General features: G+C 44.8%; 1 protein-coding gene across 1 annotated transcript in view; it reads right to left on the bottom strand.

The window, feature by feature from the left end:
• Window positions 1-25,246, bottom strand: part of LOC115480882 (1-phosphatidylinositol 4,5-bisphosphate phosphodiesterase gamma-1-like) — a 258,382-nt gene that overhangs the window by 99,044 nt on the left and 134,092 nt on the right. Inside the window, exons 7-10 of the mRNA XM_030219854.1 lie at window positions 25,078-25,112; window positions 9,702-9,774; window positions 7,798-7,899; window positions 2,593-2,711 (exon numbers count right to left, since the gene is read on the bottom strand). Coding sequence (XP_030075714.1) covers window positions 2,593-2,711; window positions 7,798-7,899; window positions 9,702-9,774; window positions 25,078-25,112 — 329 coding nt within the window. The remainder of the gene's footprint in view (window positions 1-2,592; window positions 2,712-7,797; window positions 7,900-9,701; window positions 9,775-25,077; window positions 25,113-25,246) is intronic.

Here is a 25,246-nt window from a genome sequence, read left to right as displayed (position 1 = left end):
CACAATTTTTTCTGCACCCAAATTCGGGCACCATTTACTTCATTTAGTCGAATATGTAGAGATTCAAGAAGTCGGTCCCAAGCTAATGGCGCAGCAATGTGGAAAGAATGGAGACAGGAGCTGGCAAAAGAGGAGAAGACTGCAGACAAGAGCGATCTGCTGGATGAAGGGAGGGTGTAGGGAAAGAGATGCGTAATAAGGAGCTGCAAAGTGGATACATTTGTAAGTGAGAAAGGGAGGCTGGAAGTGTGTGCAGAAGCAGATGGGATGCCAATATAATGATTTTAGAAGGGGCCACAGGGTTTATTTCTTGGGATTTATTAACTGCCTTTATGAAGAGAGTCAACCAAGACAATAAACAGCAGGTACATTTTATCATAAAACTTACAATTTTATTAGCAGCATAACAACAATAAATGACCAAATATAAACATAAATACAGTCAATGAGGTAAACTTAGAAACGACAAATTGAAACCTAGGATTAGGGCTAACATGATATAGTATCAGAAATATACACATTTAACAGCACTACGGAATAATCATAACTCAGAAATATGATAAATGTCAGCACAATACAAGCAATATCGTAATAGACAGCATGGAAGAATATTCAAATAACATACAGTGGTGGAAATAAGTATTTGATCCCTTGCTGATTTTGTAAGTTTGCCCACTGACAAAGACATGAGCAGCCCATAATTGAAGGGTAGGTTATTGGTAACAGTGAGAGATAGCACATCACAAATTAAATCCGGAAAATCACATTGTGGAAAGTATATGAATTTATTTGCATTCTGCAGAGGGAAATAAGTATTTGATCCCCCACCAACCAGTAAGAGATCTGGCCCCTACAGACCAGGTAGATGCTCCAAATCAACTCGTTACCTGCATGACAGACAGCTGTCGGCAATGGTCACCTGTATGAAAGACACCTGTCCACAGACTCAGTGAATCAGTCAGACTCTAACCTCTACAAAATGGCCAAGAGCAAGGAGCTGTCTAAGGATGTCAGGGACAAGATCATACACCTGCACAAGGCTGGAATGGGCTACAAAACCATCAGTAAGACGCTGGGCGAGAAGGAGACAACTGTTGGTGCCATAGTAAGAAAATGGAAGAAGTACAAAATGACTGTCAATCGACAAAGATCTGGGGCTCCACGCAAAATCTCACCTCGTGGGGTATCCTTGATCATGAGGAAGGTTAGAAATCAGCCTACAACTACAAGGGGGGAACTTGTCAATGATCTCAAGGCAGCTGGGACCACTGTCACCACGAAAACCATTGGTAACACATTATGACATAACGGATTGCAATCCTGCAGTGCCCGCAAGGTCCCCCTGCTCTGGAAGGCACATGTGACGGCCCGTCTGAAGTTTGCCAGTGAACACCTGGATGATGCCGAGAGTGATTGGGAGAAGGTGCTGTGGTCAGATGAGACAAAATTGAGCTCTTTGGCATGAACTCAACTCGCCGTGTTTGGAGGAAGAGAAATGCTGCCTATGACCCAAAGAACACCGTCCCCACTGTCAAGCATGGAGGTGGAAATGTTATGTTTTGGGGGTGTTTCTCTGCTAAGGGCACAGGACTACTTCACCGCATCAATGGGAGAATGGATGGGGCCATGTACCGTACAATTCTGAGTGACAACCTCCTTCCCTCCGCCAGGGCCTTAAAAATGGGTCGTGGCTGGGTCTTCCAGCACGACAATGACCCAAAACATACAGCCAAGGCAACAAAGGAGTGGCTCAGGAAGAAGCACATTAGGGTCATGGAGTGGCCTAGCCAGTCACCAGACCTTAATCCCATTGAAAACTTATGGAGGGAGCTGAAGCTGCGAGTTGCCAAGCGACAGCCCAGAACTCTTAATGATTTAGAGATGATCTGCAAAGAGGAGTGGACCAAAATTCCTCCTGACATGTGTGCAAACCTCATCATCAACTACAGAAGACGTCTGACCGCTGTGCTTGCCAACAAGGGTTTTGCCACCAAGTATTAGGTCTTGTTTGCCAGAGGGATTAAATACTTATTTCCCTCTGCAGAATGCAAATAAATTCATATACTTTCCACAATGTGATTTTCCGGATTTAATTTGTGATGTGCTATCTCTCGCTGTTACCAATAACCTACCCTTCAATTATGGGCTGCTCATGTCTTTGTCAGTGGGCAAACTTACAAAATCAGCAAGGGATCAAATACTTATTTCCACCACTGTACATACAATACGATGTCAGCATAATACCAATGAAACACCTAATAAGCAACATTCAAATAACATAGATATGATGCTAATGCTGCTCCTACAATATAATAAGACATCTTACTATGTAGGATTATAATGATATTGAAGGATGAGAAGCTATACATCTGAATCTGGAGGAAAATGAAGATGGGTTTTTATATGATGTAGGGAGGAGGACATGCAGTACTGAAACAGAGGATTTTTCTTGCAATTTCTATAGGGAAATCTTTTTGTAAGGAAGCATTTATTACAGCCTGTAATTGGAAGAGCTGCAGTAATGGGATAGGGGGACTGATCCAATATGTTTTGGGATGACAAGATCTGGTATTGAGATAAGATTTATCTTACGTGTTATGAGATGAGGAGATCCAGTACTGAGACAGGGGTTGATTCATTTCCTCTGGAACCACCCGGTCATACTTGGAATCCATAATCATATTTTCCTTGGAGAATAGGTATGCTAGAAACTGGAGGCAGAAACAATACAGAGAGTGAGCAGGGTTATGAGCTTTGCACTGTCAGACTGAGGTTTCTAGGCTGTTGTATTCATCCTCCTTGCACATGTTGATGAAGCCAGAGAGTCCTTGTACAGTAGAGAGTGGCACTGTTGTTAGTGCTCATGTGTGAGTCAGGTTTTCTTAGGACGGGGAATAAAGAAAAGAGGACAATAAAGCATGAGCATAGGAAGGAAAGATCACACAAGAGGCAGTTAAGGAAACAGTAAGGAACAAGTTACTAGATTCCGCAAAATCCTCAAATCGTTCCTATTCAAACAAACCCTTACAAAGAACAAGCAAATCTCAAACAACTAATTATTACCTGAATTGGTTTTTACTCTATTTACCATTAACCTTCTCTTTGCTTCATGTACAATTTCTCATTCATAATAGATTTTCTAAATGTTAAACATCCATAGCTATCCCGGTACGTTTATGATACCGTACTGTAAAATTGGATTCTTTCAACAAATTACTTTCTTATGCATTATTCTTTGTTATGTATCCTATACTGTTTATTGTAAGCCACATTGAATTCAAACTTGTTTGGGATAATGTGGGATATAAATGTCACAAATAAATGGAGGGTAGTTAGTGGGGTCCCGCAGGGGTCTGTGCTGGGTCCGTTGCTTTTTAATGTATTTATAAATGACCTAGAGATGGGAATAACTAGTGAGGTAATTAAATTCGCCGATGACACAAAATTATTCAGGGTCGTCAAGTCGCAGGAGGAATGTGAACGATTACAGGAGGACCTTGCGAGACTGGGAGAATGGGCGTGCAAGTGGCAGATGAAGTTCAATGTTGACAAGTGCAAAGTGATGCATGTGGGTAAGAGGAACCCGAATTATAGCTACGTCTTGCAAGGTTCCGCGTTAGGAGTTACGGATCAAGAAAGGGATCTGGGTGTCGTCGTCGATGATACGCTGAAACCTTCTGCTCAGTGTGCTGCTGCGGCTAGGAAAGCGAATAGAATGTTGGGTGTTATTAGGAAGGGTATGGAGTCCAGGTGTGCGGATGTTATAATGCCGTTGTATCGCTCCATGGTGCGACCGCACCTGGAGTATTGTGTTCAGTACTGGTCTCCGTATCTCAAAAAAGATATAGTAGAATTGGAAAAGGTACAGCGAAGGGCGACGAAAATGATAGTGGGGATGGGACGACTTTCCTATAAAGAGAGGCTGAGAAGGCTAGGGCTTTTCAGCTTGGAGAAGAGACGGCTGAGGGGAGATATGATAGAAGTGTATAAAATAATGAGTGGAATGGATCGGGTGGATGTGAAGCGACTGTTCACGCTATCCAAAAATACTAGGACTAGAGGGCATGAGTTGAAGCTACAGTGTGGTAAATTTAAAACGAATCGGAGAAAATTTTTCTTCACCCAACGTGTAATTAGACTCTGGAATTCGTTGCCGGAGAACGTGGTACGGGCGGTTAGCTTGACGGAGTTTAAAAAGGGGTTAGATAGATTCCTAAAGGACAAGTCCATAGACCGCTATTAAATGGACTTGGAAAAATTCCGCATTTTTAGGTATAACTTGTCTGGAATGTTTTTACGTTTGGGGAGCGTGCCAGGTGCCCTTGACCTGGATTGGCCACTGTCGGTGACAGGATGCTGGGCTAGATGGACCTTTGGTCTTTCCCAGTATGGCACTACTTATGTACTTATGTACTAAATAAATAACAAGAGAAGGAGAAAAACCAAAAAAGAGAAAGGGTAGGAGGAGAGAGATCCCTTCCTGACACAGAAGTTGAGTAAAAACATTGGGGTGGGAGGCAGTTGGTTAATAAAGAAAACCAGGATAAAGCAAAATGCACCAGCCTTGTCTAAGACAAAGAGATTAAGATACAAATACAATCAGGAAAATACATCATAAATACTCAAACATAACTTCATACGACCACCATATCAGTGATGAGCCGACAAAGAAAAATATCAATAAGCAAACATCTAGATCTAATAAGGCCAAAATATAAAATGCCCTTAACTTTTCCCAGCTGCTGCTCCTTAAGGGCCCTGTTTACTAAGGTGACACTAAACATTAGCATGCGCTAACCATGTAGATGCCCACAGGAATATTATAGCCATCTACATGCTTAGCGCGTGCTAAAAACACAAATGTGCCTCTAGCGTGGGCTAAGTAAACAGGGCCCTTAATGTCTCAGACTCAGGATCCGTAGTAGGAACCTGCTTTGGCTCTGAATTGGCTCACATAGGTGGGATACTACCACTGAAAATCATTGCAGACCGCCCCAGTGTCATCCAGATAGCGCAGAGGCTGTCTGTGGGAAGAGTGGGGGCTTTCTCCAGACTTTTATGGTTTGTGGCAATATTTACTCCATCAACTGAATAGCTCTCTGGATAAAGGTAGGCAGCAAAAAGGTTGAATATCAGTAGGAACATGAGAACATAAGAATAGCTATACTGGGTCAGACCAATAGTCCATCTAGACAAATATCCTGCTTCCAACAGTGGCCAATTCAGGTCACAAGTACCTGACAGAATCCCAAATAGTAGCAAGATTCATGCTACTGATCCCAGGGACAAACAGTGACTTCCTCACATCTGTCTCAATAGAAGACTATGGACATTTCCTCCAGGAACTTGTCCAAACCTTTTTTAAATCCATATACACTTACTTCTATTACCACATTCTCTGGCAACGAATTCCAGAGCTTAAGTATTCATTGAGTGAAAAAATATTTCCACCTGTTCTTTTTAAAAGTAGTACCATGCAATTTCCTTGATTATCCCCTAGTCTTTGTACTTTTTGACACAGTAAAAAAATTGATTTATGTTTACCCATTCTACACCACTCAAGATTTTGTAGATCTCAATCATATCATCCCCTCAGCTATTTGTTTTCCAAGCTGAAGTGTCTTAACCTCTTAAGCCTTTCCTCATATGAGAGGAGTTCCATCCCCTTAATTATTTTGGTCACCCTTCTTTGAACCTTTTCTAATTCTGCTATATCATTAAGTTATGACAACCAGAATTGTACACAATACTCAAGATGTGGTCATACCATGGAGCAATACATTATAGGCATTATAATATTCTTAGTCTTATTTTCTATCCTTTTCCTAATAATTACTAGCATTCTGTTTGCTTTTTTGGCCTCTGCCACACACTGGGCAGAAGATTTCAGCGTATTGTCCACAATAACACCTAGATCTTTTTCTTGGGTGCTGTCTCCTAGGGTGGAACCTACCACCAAATAACTATGATTTGGATTATTCTTCCCAATGTGCATCACTTGCACTTGTCCACATTAAATCTCATCTACCATTTGGATGCCCAGTCTTCCAATTTCCTAAGGTCTTCCTGCAATTTTTTACAATCCGCATGCATTTTAACAACTTTGAATAGTTTTGTCATCTACAAATGTAATCACCTCATTCATCATTCCCATTTCCAGATTATTAATAAATATATTAATTAGCATCCCTGGGGCACTCCACTGTTCACCCTCCTTCATTGAGAAAAATGGCCATCTAACTCTGCCCTCTGTTTTCTATCCATCAACCAGTTTCTAATCCAAAACATAACATTGCCTCCTATCCCATGACTCTTTTCTCAGGAGTCTCTCATTGAGGGACTTTGTCAAATGCTTTCTGAAAATCTAGATACTCTACATGAACCGGCTCACCTTTATCCACATGTCTATTGGCTGAATCCATGCTGACTCTGTCCATTTATACCACGTTTGTCTATGTGTTCAGTGGTTCTATTCTTTATAATAGTTTCCACTATTTTGCCCATCACTGATGTCAGGCTTACTGGTTTGTTAATTCCCAGATCACCCCTGGATCCCTTTTAAAAAATAGGCGTTATCTGGATAGCACCAGCACTGGCCACCCTATCCGAATACCAGCACACTGAATATCTGCCTTTATTTCAGCTGCGGTGGATAGTGTTTGAAATAAATACTGACCCGACAGTCTCTCCTCTGAATCTAATAAAATCAAATTTTGAAAAGAAATTCATCTCTGAAGTCAAAGCTGTCCAGTCCATACAGATGTCAGCTGGGAGAAATCCTTAGTTGGATTAGAGCAGATGGGAATATCTAGGCAGACGAGGTGGGCCAAGCTATCCTTTTCTAATGTTATGTACTAGGGGGACAATTTTCAACCAGTCCCTTAGCACATTTGAAGATCCCTAGGTAAAATGTAGTCAGTGATCTCAGTGTATTCTTCCTCTACTCATAGTTACAGCTGAAAATATTTTAACTAGGCTACCACAATGCAACTGAAATTTAACTTTAGGCAATAGTCCTTTCCCTGACCCCAGGAATGGCTCAAGAGCAACCTAGTCCCAGTTAATTTCCCTAGGTGTCGATAGTACTCCCTAACGCCCAATGTTAGGCAGCAAAATCCCTTGAAAAAATTCACCCCATGTTACCATGACAAGGAAAAGAATGAACAAAGGAAACAGAAGAAGACAAAGAGACAGTAGGGGAAGAAGAAAAAAAAGGGGGGAGGGAAGGAAAGAACAGAAAAAGAAGAGAGAGATCAAAGTAAAAAGAAAGAAAAGTGATCAAAATAGTAGATGACAGCAAAAGAGAAACCAAGGCAAAGAGGAGGAATAAGAAGGAATTCAGCTGGAAAATTGAGAAGAAAGTGAAAAAACAGAGGGAAAAGAGATCATAGAAAGAAGGCAATGAGGAAAAAAGAAGAGAAAGATGAAAGTTAAAAGAATAGGAAAGTGAAAGAGAAACAAATGCAGAGAGGAGGAGTAAGAAAGAATTCAGCAAAGAAAGTTGAAGAGAAAGTGAAAAAATTAGAGGGAGGAGGAATAAAGGGAAAAAGGAGAAAAAGGCAATGAGGAGAGAAGAGAGAGAGAGATGGTTAAAACAACAACAAAAATGAAAGAGAAACAAAGGGAGAGAGGAGGAGAAGTAAGAAAGAATACAGCAAGAAAGCTGAGGAGAAAGTGAAAAAACAGAAGAAGAGATAATCAAAAGAAAGTAAAAAGGGCAATGAGGAGAGAACAGAAAGAGATATAAGAATAGCAGACCCAGGGAAGAAGCTATATAATCTCCAGCTGTGCACTCACCTCATCCAGCTGTAAGACAGGTTCGGACATTTCCCCTGGTGGATCCTTCAGGTAACCGCACAGGGACTCCCTCACCTTGCTGATATCAGTTGCCCAAGGCTCCTGGACAGAGATAAGGACATAATGACCCAAGACCAGGCAAAAGATTCTAGAAAAGGCATGACCCAAAAAGCTGTTCATCAATTGGTCATCCTCTGTATGGCAGGCCTAAGTTTAGATCTGTTGTAGAAGGGCTGTGGAGAATTCAAGAATGTCCATTGAACTTTACCTGCATTTAGCAGAGGCCTTTGTAGGGGTGGTTTTTTAAACTTATTTTATTTCTATGCTTGCTATTTCTAAACATCACAGCAGTGTATAGTCAAATCTTAAAGAAAAAAGGGAACTCCATTAAATCGACAGGACAGCAGAAAATAGAGGAGTAGAAAGAGGGATTGTAACAACACACACTGTTTTGCATTTTCAGTACTATGCATAAAGGCCAAGGCGCTTAAGGGTGTGTGTCTCTTCGCATGCACAAATGCACAAAAATTAGCACTACCCATGTAAGCACAGTAAGCACTGTTCTATAAAAGTATGAATAAGTGGCGTAGTGCGCAGATTCAAAGGGGTGAACATGTGGGAGGAGCATGGGCAGGACACTGGCCTGCCTCCCGGTTATGTGTAACTACATGTGCCTAAAGGTGTGTCGATGCCAGGTCACACTAGTATTCTAGAACAGATGCCATTTTACAGAAGGCTCTTGCCATGTGGCATTGGGGAACCTAACAGGAGGGGCCACCTAGAGACTTACCTCCAAAGTAATTTAGTACAGTACAGTCTCGATTATCCGACCTTTGCTAATCCAACCATCCGGCATATCTGACAGACACCCCCCTGGTGATGTCATCACGTTGCCGTTAAGAAGTGTGCAGGTTCTCTTCCTGTTTTCCGGCTTCACATGCTGCTGGCTAGTGCTAATAAACAATACTATATTTTAAATACAGATACCCTATGCTTGTTCTTTATGCATTAAGTATGTTTTCCATGCATTTTTTAAGGAGTTACCGGTGTTTTCTGTAGTATCCGACTTTTCACTTATCCGACAATGGCTCGGTCTCTTTTATGTCGGATAATCGAAACTGTACTGTAGCATAGTAAAAGAGAGCAGAGAAAGACCAGTACGACCCACCTAGTCTGCAAAATAATGTGGTTAGGATTATGACTGCTGCTCTATTACCCAATCAAGCCTTCATGTAGGGTTGTAACTGCTGTCCCTTGTAGGTTATTCCTCATCCTGGAGTGGAGGAGTGGCCTAGTGATTAGGGTGGTAGACCATGGTCCTGAGGAACTGAGTTCGATTCCCACTTCAGGCACAGGCAGCTCCTTGTGACTCTGGGCAAGTCACTTAACCTTCCATTGCCCCATGTAAGTCACATTGAGCCTGCCATGAGTGGGAAAGCGCGGGGTACAAATGTAACTTAAATAAATAAACACATACAAGTCAATTTATTATTTGTTTTCCAGGTGCAAAACGTCTGTGGTCAGTTCTCAAAATGGAAAATACTGCATATTTTCCCATTGAGACCTGGTGCAAAGTTTGTGGGTACAAACAAATTATCTGCAGACTTTGCAACTGGAAGGACACTTTGGATGTGAGCATCTTTCATTCCCACCTCTACTGTTCTTTCTCTATGTGACCTGGGGTCAGAAGCATCCTTTCTTTCCGCCTCATTGTGCCCAGATAAAACTGTGGAACACTAATAATCATTTTCCTAACACTAATAATCATTTTCCTTTTTTGCTTTCCCATGAGAGAAACATGCTGCTGAGTCATCCACACTTGATATTCAGCTCTGCTTCCACTAATGAGAACACTGAAAATCTCTGACCGAGATACGCCACTCAATGAACACTTAAGACCCTACCTTCTGATCATACTGCAGAAACTTCTGGAAGTCATACAGTGTGATTTGGCAGAGCTCCGGTCGATCGACATTCCTGGGGCAGAAAAGCAGACAGGTGAGTACAGAGAAATCCATGATATAAGGCGTACACAGCCTCACCACAGAGAGCGAACACACAGATAGTCTGATTCAGTGTACTGCCACTGATTATGATCCCATGCTGCCACTACTCCAGCCTTCAGCAGAATGTGTATATGTGTATTTGGGAGAGGGCACACGCATGCTGGGCATGGATGGACAGAGGGAGGCAGGGGAGAGAATTGCTGGGCATAGATGGGCAGAGGGAGGCAGGGGAGAGAACTGCTGGGCATGGACGGGCAGAGGGAGGCAGGGGAGAGAACTGCTGGGCATGGATGGACAAAGGGAGGCAGGGGAGAGAATTGCTGGGCATGGATGGGCAGAGGGAGGCAGGGGAGAGAACTGCTGGGCATAGATAGGCAGAGGGAGGCAGGGGAGAGAACTGCTGGGCATGGACGGGCAGAGGGAAGCAGGGGAGAGAACTGCTGGGCATGGATGGGCAGAGGGGGGCAGGGGAGAGAATTGCTGGGCATGGATGGACAAAGGGAGGCAGGGAAGAGAATTGCTGGGCATGGATGGGCAGAGGGAGGCAGGGGAGAGAACTGCTGGGCATGGATGGGCAGAGGGGGGCAGGGGAAAGAAGAGAATTGCTGGGCATGGATGGGTAGAGGAGAGCAGGGGAGAGAAGAGAGTTTCAGGACATGGATGGAGGGTAGTACAAGAGAAATTCTGGACATGGATGGAGGGGAGGGAAGGGAGAGAGAAGAAATGCTAGACATGGAGGGAAGATAGAGGAAGGAGATTAGATGAGGTAAAAGGAAGTGAGGAGAAAAACTGCACATGGATGGAGAAAATAGGCAGAAGCTGGATCCACTGTACAGTCAAGTCTGCGGAGGACCAGAAATGAATAAGAAAGGAGGAAAGAAAAGAAATAAATGGAAAGGAAGCCCTGGAAACGGAGTCAAGGGAACAGATAGAGAGCAGCAGAATCAGATACTGGAAAACAAAATTTTGCAAAATAGGTGTGATGTGAGGCTGAAGGGCCAATCCACATAGGTGCCATTTCATTCAAAATCCATTTGGGGGAGCGACCGCTTCTCTTGTACCCCCTAGCTACACTTCCGGGGTCTGGGGGTGGCCAAGCATTTCTTCTCAGTCCCCCTCCCCTCGCTGCCACCCCTCCCCCCAGATCAAACCTTTGCTGCGGGGTTGCTCAAGCCCCACCAGCTGAAGTTTCATTGTCGGAGCCCTGCAGATGCTGTCTAAGAAGTGGGGAAGCAGGCAGACTGCTCCAGCCTCCGACACCAGCACTTTCGTGCATGCTCAGTTCAAATACATGAACTGAGCATGTGCAGAAGTGCCAACATCAACAGCTAGAGCACCCTGCCGACTTCCTGCTGCTCAAGCAGCACCAGCTGGGCTCTATCTGTGAATCTCTTTGGCTGGTAAGGGCTTCAGCACCCCTGCCAGCCATGTATTGGCTGCCACAGTGTTGGAAAGGAGCCTGAGTCCAAAGTGTGGGGGCTCAAGCCCCCAAAGCCCTCCTGTGGCTGTGCTACTGATGCAAACACTAACAAGCAGCAACACCACTGAAAAAAAACTAAAACAGTGAGAAATGCCACAGTAAAAAGAAAAATATTACACTCACTGCATGTGTTTGAATATATACTGAAATTCATATTTATGCCTAAAGTACAACCCTAATTAATCCCCCATACTGTTAAATTTGGGAGCATATTTTACAAGTATTTCCATGTGTAATAAATGTGTAGATTGCATACAGATGTAAATAGTGATTACAGAGATAGAGATCCACACTGTGTACAGATTTCAGGAGGGTGGGCCTCAGAGGTGGCCCGGGCGGCAGTGGCGTTCCTAGGGGGGGCTGGCACCTGGGGCGGATCGCCGATTCACCCCGCCCCCCGGGTGCAGCGCCCCCCCCCAATGCAGCGCAGACCCCCCCCTGCAAAAGGACCCCCCCACGAACGACCCCCCCCCCGCCGGGTGCACGCCGCCGGGGGGGGTGCCGTGCTAGCCTGTCCTCCGTTGTTCCATGCTTCTTCTCTGCCCCTGTTCCGGGGCAGAGAAGAAGCATGGAACAACGGAGGGCAGGCGCGCGCTGCACCCCCCCCCCCCCCAGCGGCGTACACCCGGGGTGGACCGCCCCCACCGCCCCCCCCCCCCCTAGGAACGCCACTGCTGGGTGGACATGTATTCTCCATTTTACAATGAGGAAAGGGAAAGGTAGTAAGGGCAAGTCTATGAACTGACACCTAAAGACAGACACTAACCCCCAGATTCTATATAGCGCGACTTAAGCTGCGTGCGCAAATCCAGTTGTATTCTGAATTTACATGTGCAACTTAATTAGTTAACAAGCCAGTCAGCGTTGATAATTGCCACATAAGCAATTATTGACATTAATTGGCATTAATTAGAATTTACGTGCACAACTGTGTAAGTGTATTCTGAAATGTGATGCGTATAAATTCTAAGTTGCATAGCTGAAAAGGTGGAGGGGCTATGGGCGTGGAATGGGCAGGTTGTGAGGGTTTCTCAAATCTATGCACGTTGTTATAGAATACACCCAGTCCACACCTAATTTAGGTGTCTGGATTTACTCCAAGTTTTACTTGACGTGACTGCCTGTGACTAAATATAGTCACGTGGACGGGCGCTCGGCTTATTCTATAAACTGCGCAGAAGTTTAGGCCTATTCTATAAAGTATGCCTAAACTTAGGTGTACTTTAAAGAATACACTTAGGTGTATTTTTTCAGCGTGGATTTTTCAGGCGCCATATTTATTTATTTATTTATTTATTTATTTGTTACATTTGTATCCCACATTTTCTCACTTATTTGCAGGCTCAATATAGCTTACATAGTACTGTAAAGGCGTTCACCAAGTCCGGTAGATAACAAATACAAGGTGATGGTGTGGTCGAATAAGGTTCATGAGTTTTGGACGCAATGGGGCCACAATGGGGGTAGAAGAGGGGAAGGGTTATAAGGTGTCCATAACGAGCTGTGATGTTGCTGTGTCGCAGAGTTCAGGCACTTAGGTTGGGTCGGTAAGATATGCCTTTTTAACCAGGTAAGTTTTTAGTGATTTCTTGAAGTTCAGATGGTTGTAGGTTATTTTCACGGCCTTTTGCAGTGCATTCCGTAGTTGCATGCTTATATAGGAGAAACTGGATGCATAAGTTGTTTTATATTTGAGTCCTTGCAGTTCGGGTAGTGGAGGTTTAGGTATGTTCGTGATGATCTGCTTGTGTTTCTGATTGGTAGGTCTATGAGGTCTGTCATATATCCTGGGGCTTCGCCGTAAATAGTTTTGTGGACCAGGGTGCAGATTTTGAAGGCAATACGTTCTTTGATTGGGAGCCAGTGCAGTTTTTCTCGGAGGGGTTTGGCACTTTAGAATCGTGTTTTACCAAATATCAGCCTGGCTGCTGTGTTTTCAGCGGCCTGGAGTTTCTTTGTGAATTGTTCTCTGCACCCCGCATAAATTCCATTGCAGTAGTCTGCATGGCTTAGTACCATTGTTTGTATTAGATTATGAAATGTTTCCCTTGGGAAGAATGGTTTCACGAGCTTAAGTTTCCACATTGAGTGAAACATTTTCTTAGTTGTGGAGTTCACTTGGCTCTCAAGTGTAAGGTTACGGTCGATTGTAACGCCGAGTACTTTCAGGCTGTCCGAGAAAGGGAGGGTGCAGTCTGGGGTGTTTATAGTTGAGGGTTTGTTCGTATTCTGTTGAGACGAGAGGATGAGACAGTGTGTTTTTTTAGTATTGAGTTTCAGTTGGAATGCATTTGCCCATGTGGTCATGGTGTTTAAGCTGAGCTTGATTTCATTGGTGATTTCTGTCAAGTCATGTCTGAAGGGAATGTATATTAAGACGTCGTCTGCGTAGATGTATGGATTGAGGCCTTGGTTGGATAAGGACTTGGCTAGAGGGGTTATCATTCTGTTGAAGAGTATTGGTGATAGTGGTGATCCTTGAGGTACGCCACAGTCTGCCTTCCATGGTGGTGATATGTTTGAATTTATTTATTATTTATTTATTTAATTGCATTTGTATCCCACATTTTCCCACCTATTTGCGGGCTCAGTGTGGCTTACAATACATTGTAAATAATGGAAATACAGTTTGTTACATTGCGATTATGGGTTACATTGTGAAAGGTTAAGAAGATAGAGTCAGATCAATCACCTTTGGTGCGTAGAAACTATAGGATAGATTTCACTTGGTATGTTCTGGTGGATAGAAAACCCTTGATCCATCTGAGTGTGTTTCCACTAATACCAAAGTACTCTAGGAGACTTAGAGGGGCATAATCGAATGCAAACGCACATCTCCATGGGTGTCTATGTCCGAAAACAGGTACGTGAAGAAGCGGGACAGACCGTATTTTTGAAAAACATGGGCGTCCATCTTTTGTTTCAAAAATACGGTTTGAACGGACCAAATGCCCATGGATTTGGTCCTTTCTGTGCTGGGCGGTTTGTTTGTTTTTTTGCGATAATGGAAAATAAAAACGCCCAGCTCAGAAAAGTCCTAACCCAAGCCATTTGGTCATGGGAGGGACAAATGTACAACACTGCCATAGCTCTTAGGGGTGAAGGGGGCAACTACATGTGGGTACAGTGGGTTTCAGAGGCCTCCCGTTTACCGTCACAAGTGGTACAGGTGGGGGGGGGGGGGGGGGGGGGGATGGGCCTGGGTCTGCCTGCCTGAAGTGCACTGCAGTACCCACTAAAAGTGCTCCAGGGACAGGACTTGTTGCTGGTGTATAACCTTGGCACAGCAGTTGACACCTCAAGACTAATCTCGCTGAAAATGTCCTTTATTTGAATAAGCACCTTTACTCACAGTTAACTGCAGATCACAGGTTGTGCCCCACTGGCAACAAGTCTCGCTGGTACTGAGATTAGCAGTAGGTCCGAGCCGGCAGCATGGTGTACAATGCCCTCTTTCAGCAACATTCAAGGTAAGAACTAAGTGCTGTAACGTGGCTAACACATGACCTGGATCTGAAAGTGTCTTACAAAAATAGTCACTACCTCATGGACTACCGGAAACACAACAGGGCACACGCTGACCCAGTAAGCAGAGGGAAAAACACCATGGGAGTACAGCCTACCAACTACCAACATCGTGAGCATTTAACACAAGCTAGTGGAATCACGGAGCCCAATACCCTACACCCACCACAATGCATTGCTGATGTGACTCTGCAGTGCCCTTAACAGAAAAGGTGTCACACTCACCCGAGACCCACATCAGAACCAGGGAAAGGCTGTCAGAGGATAGAACACATTCTGCTGTCATTGAGGTGGGTACAGAATTTGAGGCTGGCATACAGACTGGCAAAAAAAGTTTGTAAAGTGGGTTTCTTTTGGTGGGAGGGGGTTAGTGACCACTGGGGGAGTCAGGGCAGGTGATCCCTGATTCCCTCCAGTGGTCATCTGGTCAGTTGGGGCACTTTTTTGGGACTTGTTCGTGAAAAAAAAGGGTCCAAAAAAGGTGACCCAAAATCACGGTAAAAACGCCTTTTTTCGATTATCACCTAAAGACGCCCATCTCTGCTCGGCCGATAACCACGCCCCAGTCCCGCCTTCACCAGGCCTCCGACACGCCCCATCAACTTTATTCGTACCCGCGATGGAGTGCAGTTGAAGACGCCCAAAATCGGCTTTCGATTATACCGATTTGGGCACCCGTGAGAGAAAGACATCCATCTCCCGATTTAGGTCGAAATATAGGCGTTTTTCTCTTTCGATTATAAGGTGGTTAGTAGTATATTGTGGTTCACCATGTTGAATGCGCTCGACATGTCAAACCGGAGGAGAAGTATGCTTTTGCCTATAGCTATTTCCTGCTTGAATTTGGACAGGAGAGTGATTAGTACAGTTTCAGTGCTATGGAGGGGGCGGAATCCTGATTATGATATAGAATCTAGTCCTAACTGTGATCATAAGTTACAGAATAATAGGACTTAACATGAATGATTGGTGCCACTATTTGGCAATTATGTGCGAAAGTGCGATGCGAGATTCTGTAACAACCACCCCTCAATCAAATTCAAAATTGATTACTCCACAGAAAAAGAGGGGCATAATCGAACGAGGATGACCATCTCTAAGTGCGTCCATCTTTAAGGTCGTTCTGGCGAAGGGGTGGGGAAACCCTTATTATCGAAACAAGATGGATGTCCATCTTTTGTTTCGATAATACGGTCGGGGACGCCCAAATCTCAACATTTAGGTCGACCTTAGAGCTGGTCGACCTAAATGTTGAGATGGTTGACCTTAGAGATGGTCGTCCCCAATTTTCGGCAATAATGGAAACCGAGGACGCTCATCTCAAAAATGACTAAATCCAAGCCCTTTGGTTGTGGGAGGAGCCAGCATTCATAGTGCACTGGTCCTCCTCACATGCCACTGCCCAACCGGGCAGTGGACTTCAGAAAAAGCTCCCAGGTGCATAGCTCCCTTACCTTGGGTGCTGAGCCCCCCAAACCAGTGGTGTAGCCACAGGTGGGCCTGGGTGGGCCGGGGCCCACTCACTTAGGGCTCAGGCCCACCCAACATACATATACATTATGGTTATTCCCAAAAAAGCCAGTTCTTCCTCCCTTCCTTCCTTATTTCCTCCTTACGCAGCACTCCCTCTTCCTCTCCAGTAGTATTTCCCTACCCCCTTTCCCATACCATGCCAGTGTAGACCTTAGAAATGCATAAGCTCTATATGTAGATCCTTCAAGAGGTAGTGTGTCGTGATTTAGGCTCTAAAACCCTTTCTGATGTTGGTGCCACCTCAGTAAGGCCAACACACAATCTCTCCACTGCAAAACACTATACACAAACTTGTGCAAAAACACACTCATAACCTTACCAAACCATAACAGCACTAATTCCAAGGACAGGACGAGCTACAACCTTATGTGTGGAAAGGCAGCACTGTAATTATACCGGGCTCTAAAACACCAGTACACTACCTAATGAAAAAAACAAAACAAAACAAAACAAAAGGGCTGCAAATACTACACACTAGCAGAATACTGCACCTTGATCACACATGAAAAACACATGACAACAGATATGACACAAGGAACTAGAAATAAAAAAATATGAAGGCAAAATACTGAACTGGAAAGTTACCTCAAGAAGTCAGACTCGGCATGCAGCAATACTAGAAAAATTTTAACTTACATGCAAAATATCACAGATGCACATTTCCAAAAGCTGACATATTCCAATTAATAAATTCTGAATAAAATACTTTTTTCTACCTTTGTTGTTTTCTATTCGCTTTGGTCCCAGTGTCTTGTTTTATGCAGTGTCTTCTTTCCATTTGATATTTTTTCACTCACCATGTCCACCATCCTCCTGTGTCCTTATGTGTCCTGTCTACCATCTGTAGCCCTGTCCCTATCCTTCCTCGAGTTTCAGTATCTGCCCTCAAAGTGTTCCGATCCAGCCCTTAAATTCAGCAGTTTACCCTCCATCCATATCCAGCATTTCTCCTATCTCCCTTCCCCTCCATCCGTGTGCATCTCCTTCCTTTGTCTCTCTCCCTCCATCCTTGTCCAACATTTCTCTTCTCTTAACTGCCCTCCACTCCATCCATGTCCAGCATTTCTTCTCTCTTCCCTCTCCTCCATCCATGTGCATCTCCTTCCTGACTTCCTTCCCCTTCATCTATCCATGTCCAGCAACTCTCCATTCTTCCCTGCCCTCTCCTCCACCCATCCATATCCAGCAAATTTCCTCTCCCCTGCCCCCTCCATTCTTCTATCCATGTCCAACAATTCTCCTCTCTTCCCTGCCCTCTCCTCTATCCACCCATATCCAGCAAAATTCCTCTCTCCCCTGTCCCCATTCATTCATCCATGTCCAGCAATTCTCCTCTCTCCCCTGCCCTCCATCTATCCATCCATGTCCAGCAATTCTCCTCTCTCCCCTGCCCTCTCCTCCATCCACCCATATCCAGCAAAATTCCTCTCTCCCCTGCCCCCATTCATCCATCCATGTCTACTACTACTACTACTACTTAACATTTCTAGAGCCAGTGCGGTACAATTTCCATTCTCCCCTGCCCTCTCCTCCATTCATTCATATCCAGCAAATTTCCTCTCTCCCCTGCCCCCTCCATCCATCCATGTCCAGCTTCTCCTCTCTCCCCTGCCCTCCATCTATCCATCCATGTCCAGCAACTCTCCATTCTCCCCTTCCCTCTCCTCCACCCACTCATATCCAGCAAATTTCCTCTCCCCTGCCCCCATTCATCCATCCATGTCCAGCAAATTTCCTCTCTCCTCTGCTCCCTCCATTCATCCATGTCCAGCAGTTCTCCCCTCTCCCCTGCCCTCCATCCATCCATGTCCAGCAACTCTCCATTCCCCCCTGTCCTTTCCTCCATCCACCCATACCCAGCAAAATTCCTATCTCCCCTGCCCCCATTCATCCATCCATGTCCAGCAATTCTCCTCTCTCCCCTGCCCCCATTCATCCATCCATGTCCAGAAATTCTCCTCTCTCCCCTCCTCTCCTGTTCAGCGATCTCTTCTCTGCCCCTCGCCTCCTCTCCTCGTCCAGCAATCTCACCTCTCCCCCTGCTCTCCACTCCTCTCCTCTCCATGTCCAGTGATCTCTGCTCTCCCCCTCTCCTCCTCTCCATGTCCAGCGATCTCTTCTCTCTCCCTGCCCTCCCCTCCCATCCATGTCCAGCGATTCTCTCTGCCCTCACTCAGCTCCCCGACAGCCCTCCTCTCCGTTCCTTCCTGCCCCCTCCCCCCACGAGTTTAACCCTTTTACTTTCAGTGGCAGTGAAGAAGAAAGCACCGGCTGCACATACTATAGCAGGACGTTTACCCACTCCTACCCTAGCTAAGATAATGTTCAAGTACCTTTCTGACATCATTTGCAACTCTCTTTAACTAGTCCCTTATTTTCTTACTCCTGTTACTCTACCTTATCTATCTATAGGTTCCATCTTTGATTATACCCTTTGCTGTCTATTAAAATGTTTTATTGTGTTGACATTATAGCATACTATGCCATACTTTGTATTGTTGTTTGAATATTTTTACTGCTGTAATTGTCTATAGCTTATGTTTCAGTTGTTCATGCTGTGCACCGCCTTGAGTGAATTCCTTCAAAAAGGCGGTAAGTAAATCTTTATAAATAAATAAATAACTATTCTTTTTCAAATGGACTTTCACACATCTTTCTGAAACTTTTACATGAAAACAATTTTTTAAAGACAAAATGAGGGGAAAAGACCCCAAAGAAATGCCATCAATGTGAATTCATATTTAATACAGCTATGCAGCACAGAATACTAGCATTTATCTCAATCATTGGGCCAATAAAAGAAAGTGATATATCTACTAGGGGTGGACACCTAAATTTTTTTTGTTTCATGTTTCCTGTGTTGTTTAATGGAATGTTCATTTTATTCAGATGCCCCCACCCCACCCCACCCCACCCCTCCCCTCCTCCCCTCCTCCCCTCCTCCCCTTATTCATCATGGAAGACAACACAAAAGGGAAATTTCCTGGGCCTCCTTCCCATCCCCCACCTTTCCCATGGCCCCCTGAGTCTACCTGAATTCCTGATTCTTTATGGGGGGGGGGGGGGTGTGAAGGAGGCAGAGGAAAACATTAGCCAGAAAGAGGAGGAATGTCTTATATCACAGAAAAGGTGGCAGAGATTTTGAGGGGGGGGGGGGGGGAGAGAGAACAAAATCTGCCATTAGCAAATTAAACTCTACTGTTTCTGTTTACCAAAACCACAGTGTACACTGACAGTAGCTCAGAGACAGTCAATTAGATCATTGGGAATATCTCCAGTAGTCCTTTGTGATGGGCCTCCTCACATTCAGGGTGACTTTCCCAAGTTCCCTCGTTCAGGCATTTGTTCTGCCCAGCAACCCCTTTCCTTAGACAAAACACAGACTCTATTGCTTCTAGAGCATTAAGGCTTTTCTCATGCGACAAAACATACTTGGTTAGAAGATTTGGGCATTATGCAAATTAGACTGTTCATGCCCCAACCTTATGTGAATCAGCCCTGTAGGTAGCCTCCTCCAACCAACTTGGTGAGGGTAATTCTCCTTTCACACTTCTCTTCCAAATATCAATGTTGAACTGAGCCCTTTCTCTTGAGTGCCAGGATCTCAGTTAAACAGCTTTCACCCCTTGGACTAGACAATACTTCACCATAACCTTACAGTCCTGTCCACCCTCGGCTGTTAGTCTTAGTTCCAAAATAACAAAGTCTTTCCTCCAAAACTGCACTTCACAACAGAATTGCAACACTCTCACTCAGTAACCCATTAAGATAAGTACCTCTTCCTTGTTTAGGAGTCCACATCCCAGGATTGTCAGCTCTTTCCTTCCATCCGTCCCTCCCCTCCATCTCTGGTTGCAGGTAGGGCTCCTTCCTTCTCCTCCAAGCCCCTTTCCACTTGCTTCATCTTAGGGAGTACTTTTAAAGGTCTGAAGGCTCTAAGCCTCACCCCCCTACTTAACTCCCCACCTATAGGGACGCTGGCCTCTTCCCTTTTCTTAAAAGGACAATGATCTCCTTCATTCCCTGACACCCCACATCTGAGAATTCTTAAAGGGGAGAATGACATTCATTTCAACTGTTCTAGGCCTGGCGTGGGATAAACATAAAGGAATCCTATTCAGAAGGAATGGATCCTAAGGAGCTTAGCCGAGATTGGGTGGCAGAGCCAGCCGGTGGTGGGAGGTGAGGATAGTGCTGGGTAGACTATACGGTCTGTGCCAGAGCCAGTGGTGGGAGGCGGGGCTGGTGGTTGGGAGGCGGGGATAGTGCTGGGCAGACTTATACGGTCTGTGCCCTGAAGAGGACAGGTACAAATCAAAGTAGGGTTTACACAAAAAGTAGCACATATGAGTTTGTCTTGTTGGGCAGACTGGATGGACCATGCAGGTCTTTTTCTGCCGTCGTTTACTATGTTACTATGTTACTATGTAAAAGGATGCAGAGCTTCCTCCTATGGCCACTCTGAGATAGGACACCACTGGTGCCTATCACACAGGAAACAGCAGAGGAAATGCCACTGATACTTCCTCTGTGGTTAATGACTGCCCATCCCTAATATTTATTTATTTATTTGTGACCTTTATATCCCACATTATTCCAAACAAGTTTGAGTTCAATGTGGCTTACAATAAACAGTATAGGATACATAACAACAGAGTAATAACCAATTCAGGTAATAATTATTGTTTGAGATATGGTTGTTCTTTGTGAGGGTTTGTTTGAATAGGAACGATTTGAGGATTTTGCGGAATCTAGTATATTCCTGTATATTTCTTATTTTGGGTGGTAAGGAGTTCCACCATTTGGTTCCTAGGTAAGTGAAGTCTGCAGAGTGGACAGTTTGTAGATCACTTTTTTGCAATTTGGGAGATATAGAGGGGCATAATCGACCAGAAACGCCTATCTCCATGGGCGTTAATCTCCGAGAACGGGTCCGTGAAGGGGCGGAGTGAACCGTATTTTTTAAAAAAAATAGACGCCCATGCTTTATTCGCCAAGGTGTGAGCTGGGCGTTTTTGCTTTTCACCGATAATGGAAAATGAAATCGCCCAGCTCAAAAACGAATAAATGCAAGGCATTTGTTCGTGGGAGGGGCCAGGATTCATAGTGCACTGGTCCCCCTCACATGCCAGGACACCAACCGGGCACCCTAGGGGGCACTTTTACAAAAACAAAAAAAAAGGTAAAAGAGCTCCCAGGTGCATAGCACCCTTCCCTTGGGTGTTGAGCCCCCCAAATCCCCCTCAAAACCCACTGCCCACAAGTCTACACCAGTACTATAGCCCTAAGCGGTGAAGGGGGGCACCTACATGTGGGTACAGGGGGTTTGGGGGGGGGTTGGACGACTAGTAGCATTAAGCAGCACAATTGTAACAGGTAGGGGGGGGATGGGCCTGGGTCCACCTGCCTGACGTCCACTGCACCCCCTAACAACTGTTCCAGGGACCTGCATACTGCTGCTTGGGAGGAGGGTATGACATTTGAGGGTGAAAGTAAAAAGTTGTGAAACATCATTTGTTGTGGTGGGAGGGGGTTAGTGACCACTGGGGGAGTCAGGGGAGGTCATCCCCGACTCCCTCTGGGGGTCATCTGGTCATTTAGGGCACTTTTTGGGGCCTTATTCGTCAAAAAACAGGGTCCAGGAAAAGTGCCCTAAATTCTAGCTACAAACGCATCCATTATCGGCGAAGGGCGCCCATCTCTGTTCGGGTGATAACCACGCCCCAGTTCCGCCTTCACCACGCCTCCGACACTCCCCCGTCAACTTTGTCCGCATCCGCGACGGAGTGCAGTTGAAAGCGTCCAAAGTTCGGCTTTCGATTATGCCGCTTTATTTGTTTTTGTGAGAAGAACGCCCATCTCCCGATTTAGGTCGGAACTTGGGCGTTATTCTCGTTCGATTATAAGCAGGATAGTCTAAGATAGTTTCTTGCCTCATATTTAGTGTTTCTTTGAGGTAGGTTTATTAATGGTACCATATAGTGTGGAGATGTCCCATTTAGTATTTGAAAGATAAGGGTGCATAATTTGAAGGTAATTCTCGCATTGATGGGAAGCCAGTGTAATTTGATTAATAAAAGGGAGGCACTTTCAAAACAAGAGATTTTATATATGAACCTGGATGCAGTGTTTTGAGCTGTTTGGGGTTTTTTTCAACAGGTACTCCTTACAGCCAGAATATATGGCATTACAGTAATCGAACTGGGATAATGTTAATGACTGTACCAATAGTCTGAATGTTTCTGATGAGAAATAGGGTCTGATCCTTTTTAGTTTCCAAAGAGACCTGAAAGATTTTGTGATTACTGAGGAAACTTGAGTATCAAATGTTAAATGTTTGTCTATAATTAGAACATTACTAAGCCGGAAATTTTCAGACACAGTCTAGCATGCACGTATAAGCCATGAAATGAAACTTTGGAGTCATCAGTATCATGAAAGCATGGACACAGACTGATTATCTGCATTCCCATAGGCCATAGGAGTGGAGGAGTAGCCTAATGGCCAGAACTGGCATATCAAGGAGTATAGGCCTATGGTTAATTTGTGTTAAGGAAGAGCTCAGGATACTTTTTTATATCATATTAGCTCAGTTTTAAAATGTTACTGTATTTGTTGTCTGTTATGTATTTGTGTTATATAATTATGCATGTCAATAGATGTGTTATGATTCTGCTGGATAGGCAGGAGAATGTTTGGGACTCACTCCTGATTGGCTTGTCAGGGGCTGAGCCAGCAGATGTCAGAAGCCTGATCCATTTAAGCCTGCCTTTCCCCTGCAATCATTGCTTTGATTGCTATGATTGCTTTGCTGAAGCCAGTCTGCGCTTGGTCGCTTGTGTTCACGTTGGAGTTTAGCCTTTCTCCTTGTGCTTGCTTATTGTGTGCGTGTGTGTGTGCTGGGTATTCCCAGCATGAGCCTGATTGCCTCACTCCCCACACCTGGTTTGCTTTCTCCTTCTCTAATGTAGTGCTGTCTGGGGTAAGCTTGTGCCTTGAGTCGTTTCAGTTTTTTGTTTAACTTTCTCTCCCTCAGTGTTCCCTTTGTTGTGCTGAGCTTCTGCTCTGCTCCCTGTGGTTCTGCCTCCTCCTCTCCTTGTATTTTGCTCTTGTTTGTTTGTTTGAGTTTTCTTTGTTTGCTATAGCTGTCTCCTGTGTACAGGGAGCAGCGTTCCTTTTCTGGTCTGTGTGTGTCAAGGCAGCTTCCTCTGTCTGTTTACTCTCCCCTTTATCTTTGTCTGCTGAGTAGCTCTGCCCTGTTTTTTTCCCCTTTAGCAGTTTTTCCCTTGGGGGTTGTGGGGTCAGCTTTGTATATTCCTTAGGTAGTTCTCCCTTTCCCTTTGTATGCTGTATATTCAGCCTAATATGTTCCCTGTATCTTTGTATACTGTATTTTCAGCCTAGTGTGTTCCCTGTATCGTTGTATGCTGTAGGTACAGCCTAGTTCCCTTATGTGCTGAATGGTTCAGCCTAGAGTAGAGTTACCATATGGCTCCAGAAAAAGGAGGACAGTCTGGGTTTTACTTCCATTGCTTTCAATGGAAGCAAAACCTGGACTGGATCAATGTGTCCTCCTTTTTCTGGAGTCATATTGTAACCCTAGCCTAGAATGTATTCCTATAGGTAGTTTTCCTTCCCCTTTTCCCTGAGTGCTGTAAGGTACAGCCTAGAGTGTTCCTATGAATGGCTTCCCCTTTCCCTGTATTGTTGTATGCTGTAAGGTACAGCCTAGAGTGTTCCTATGAGTGGCTTCCCCTTTCCCTATATTGTTGTATGCTGTAGGTACAGCCTAGTTCCCTTGTGTGCTGAATGGTTCCGCCTAGAGTGTATTCCTATAGTTGGTTTCCTTTTTTCCTTGAGTGCTGTGGTGTATAAGCCTAGAGTGTTTCCTTCTGGGGCTTCCTGTATTCTTGTTCGCCTGTGGCACAGTCTTGTATACCTTTAGAGGCTTCTGCCCCTCTCCCTTTCCTTTGTGACTCTACTCTGTACTGTGTGCGCTGCTTGTGGCCCAGTTCCGTGTGGAACCCTTGTTGTTCTTTCTCCCTTCCCAGAGTGTGACTCGGTTCCCGGTCGGCCGTGAGGCCCACTTGCTTGGGCTCCGTGTGAGTGGGTTCCCAATCGGCCGTGAGGCCCGCCTGAATGCTCTATCTCCCATTTTCTGGTGGTGCTTGTTGGCTGTTGTGAGTGTGCGGGGTTTGGTGGCTGGGGTGATGCGTAAGACCTGTTTGGTCTACCCTAGGCTCAAGGGCTCACGTCCGGAATAACAAGATGTAAGCTGCCTAGAACACAGAGGATTGTGTGAAATATAAATGTTTTAAATAAATAACAGAGGGCTGAAAACCAGGGGAGTCCAATTGAATCCCACTGTAGCTCCTTGTGATCTTGGGCAAGTCACTTAACCCTTCATTGCCTCAGGTACAAAGTCAGACTCCCTCCATGGACAGAAAAATACCTACTGTACCTGAATGTACACGGTTTTGATAGCTTTCAGGAAGTATATAATAAATTAAATTTAAAAAGCAAACAAAACAAAAAAAACCTTCTCTGCCCAACACATGAGCAAAAACTAGCCTGCTTAGTTTGTGGGGACAAAGGTTAAAGCAGTCATATTGGGGGTGGGGGGAGAACAGAAATTGATTCAGCACCAGCACTTAGAATATTTGGGAGGGCATCACACTCTGACACCCCCCCCCCCCCCCAAACTACACCAGTGCTGTAGGGTCACTTTATACTCACCGCAAAGGGAATGACAGCTCCAGCTGTTCAATGATCTGAAATTTAAGAAGATTAAAATGAAGTTAGAATTTGGAAAATATTTAAAAGGATCTAAGGACGTAGCCTGTTTTGACAATCCTTCTCTGTAGGGTGGTTAGAGTTAACTGCCTAGGCTTCTGGAGGTGGTATG

The sequence above is a fragment of the Microcaecilia unicolor genome, chromosome 1 (assembly GCF_901765095.1).
Source record: "Microcaecilia unicolor chromosome 1, aMicUni1.1, whole genome shotgun sequence".
Lineage (NCBI taxonomy): Eukaryota > Metazoa > Chordata > Amphibia > Gymnophiona > Siphonopidae > Microcaecilia > Microcaecilia unicolor.
The sequence above is the reverse complement of the archived record's forward strand: the minus strand, read 5'-3'. Positions and strand labels throughout refer to the sequence as shown.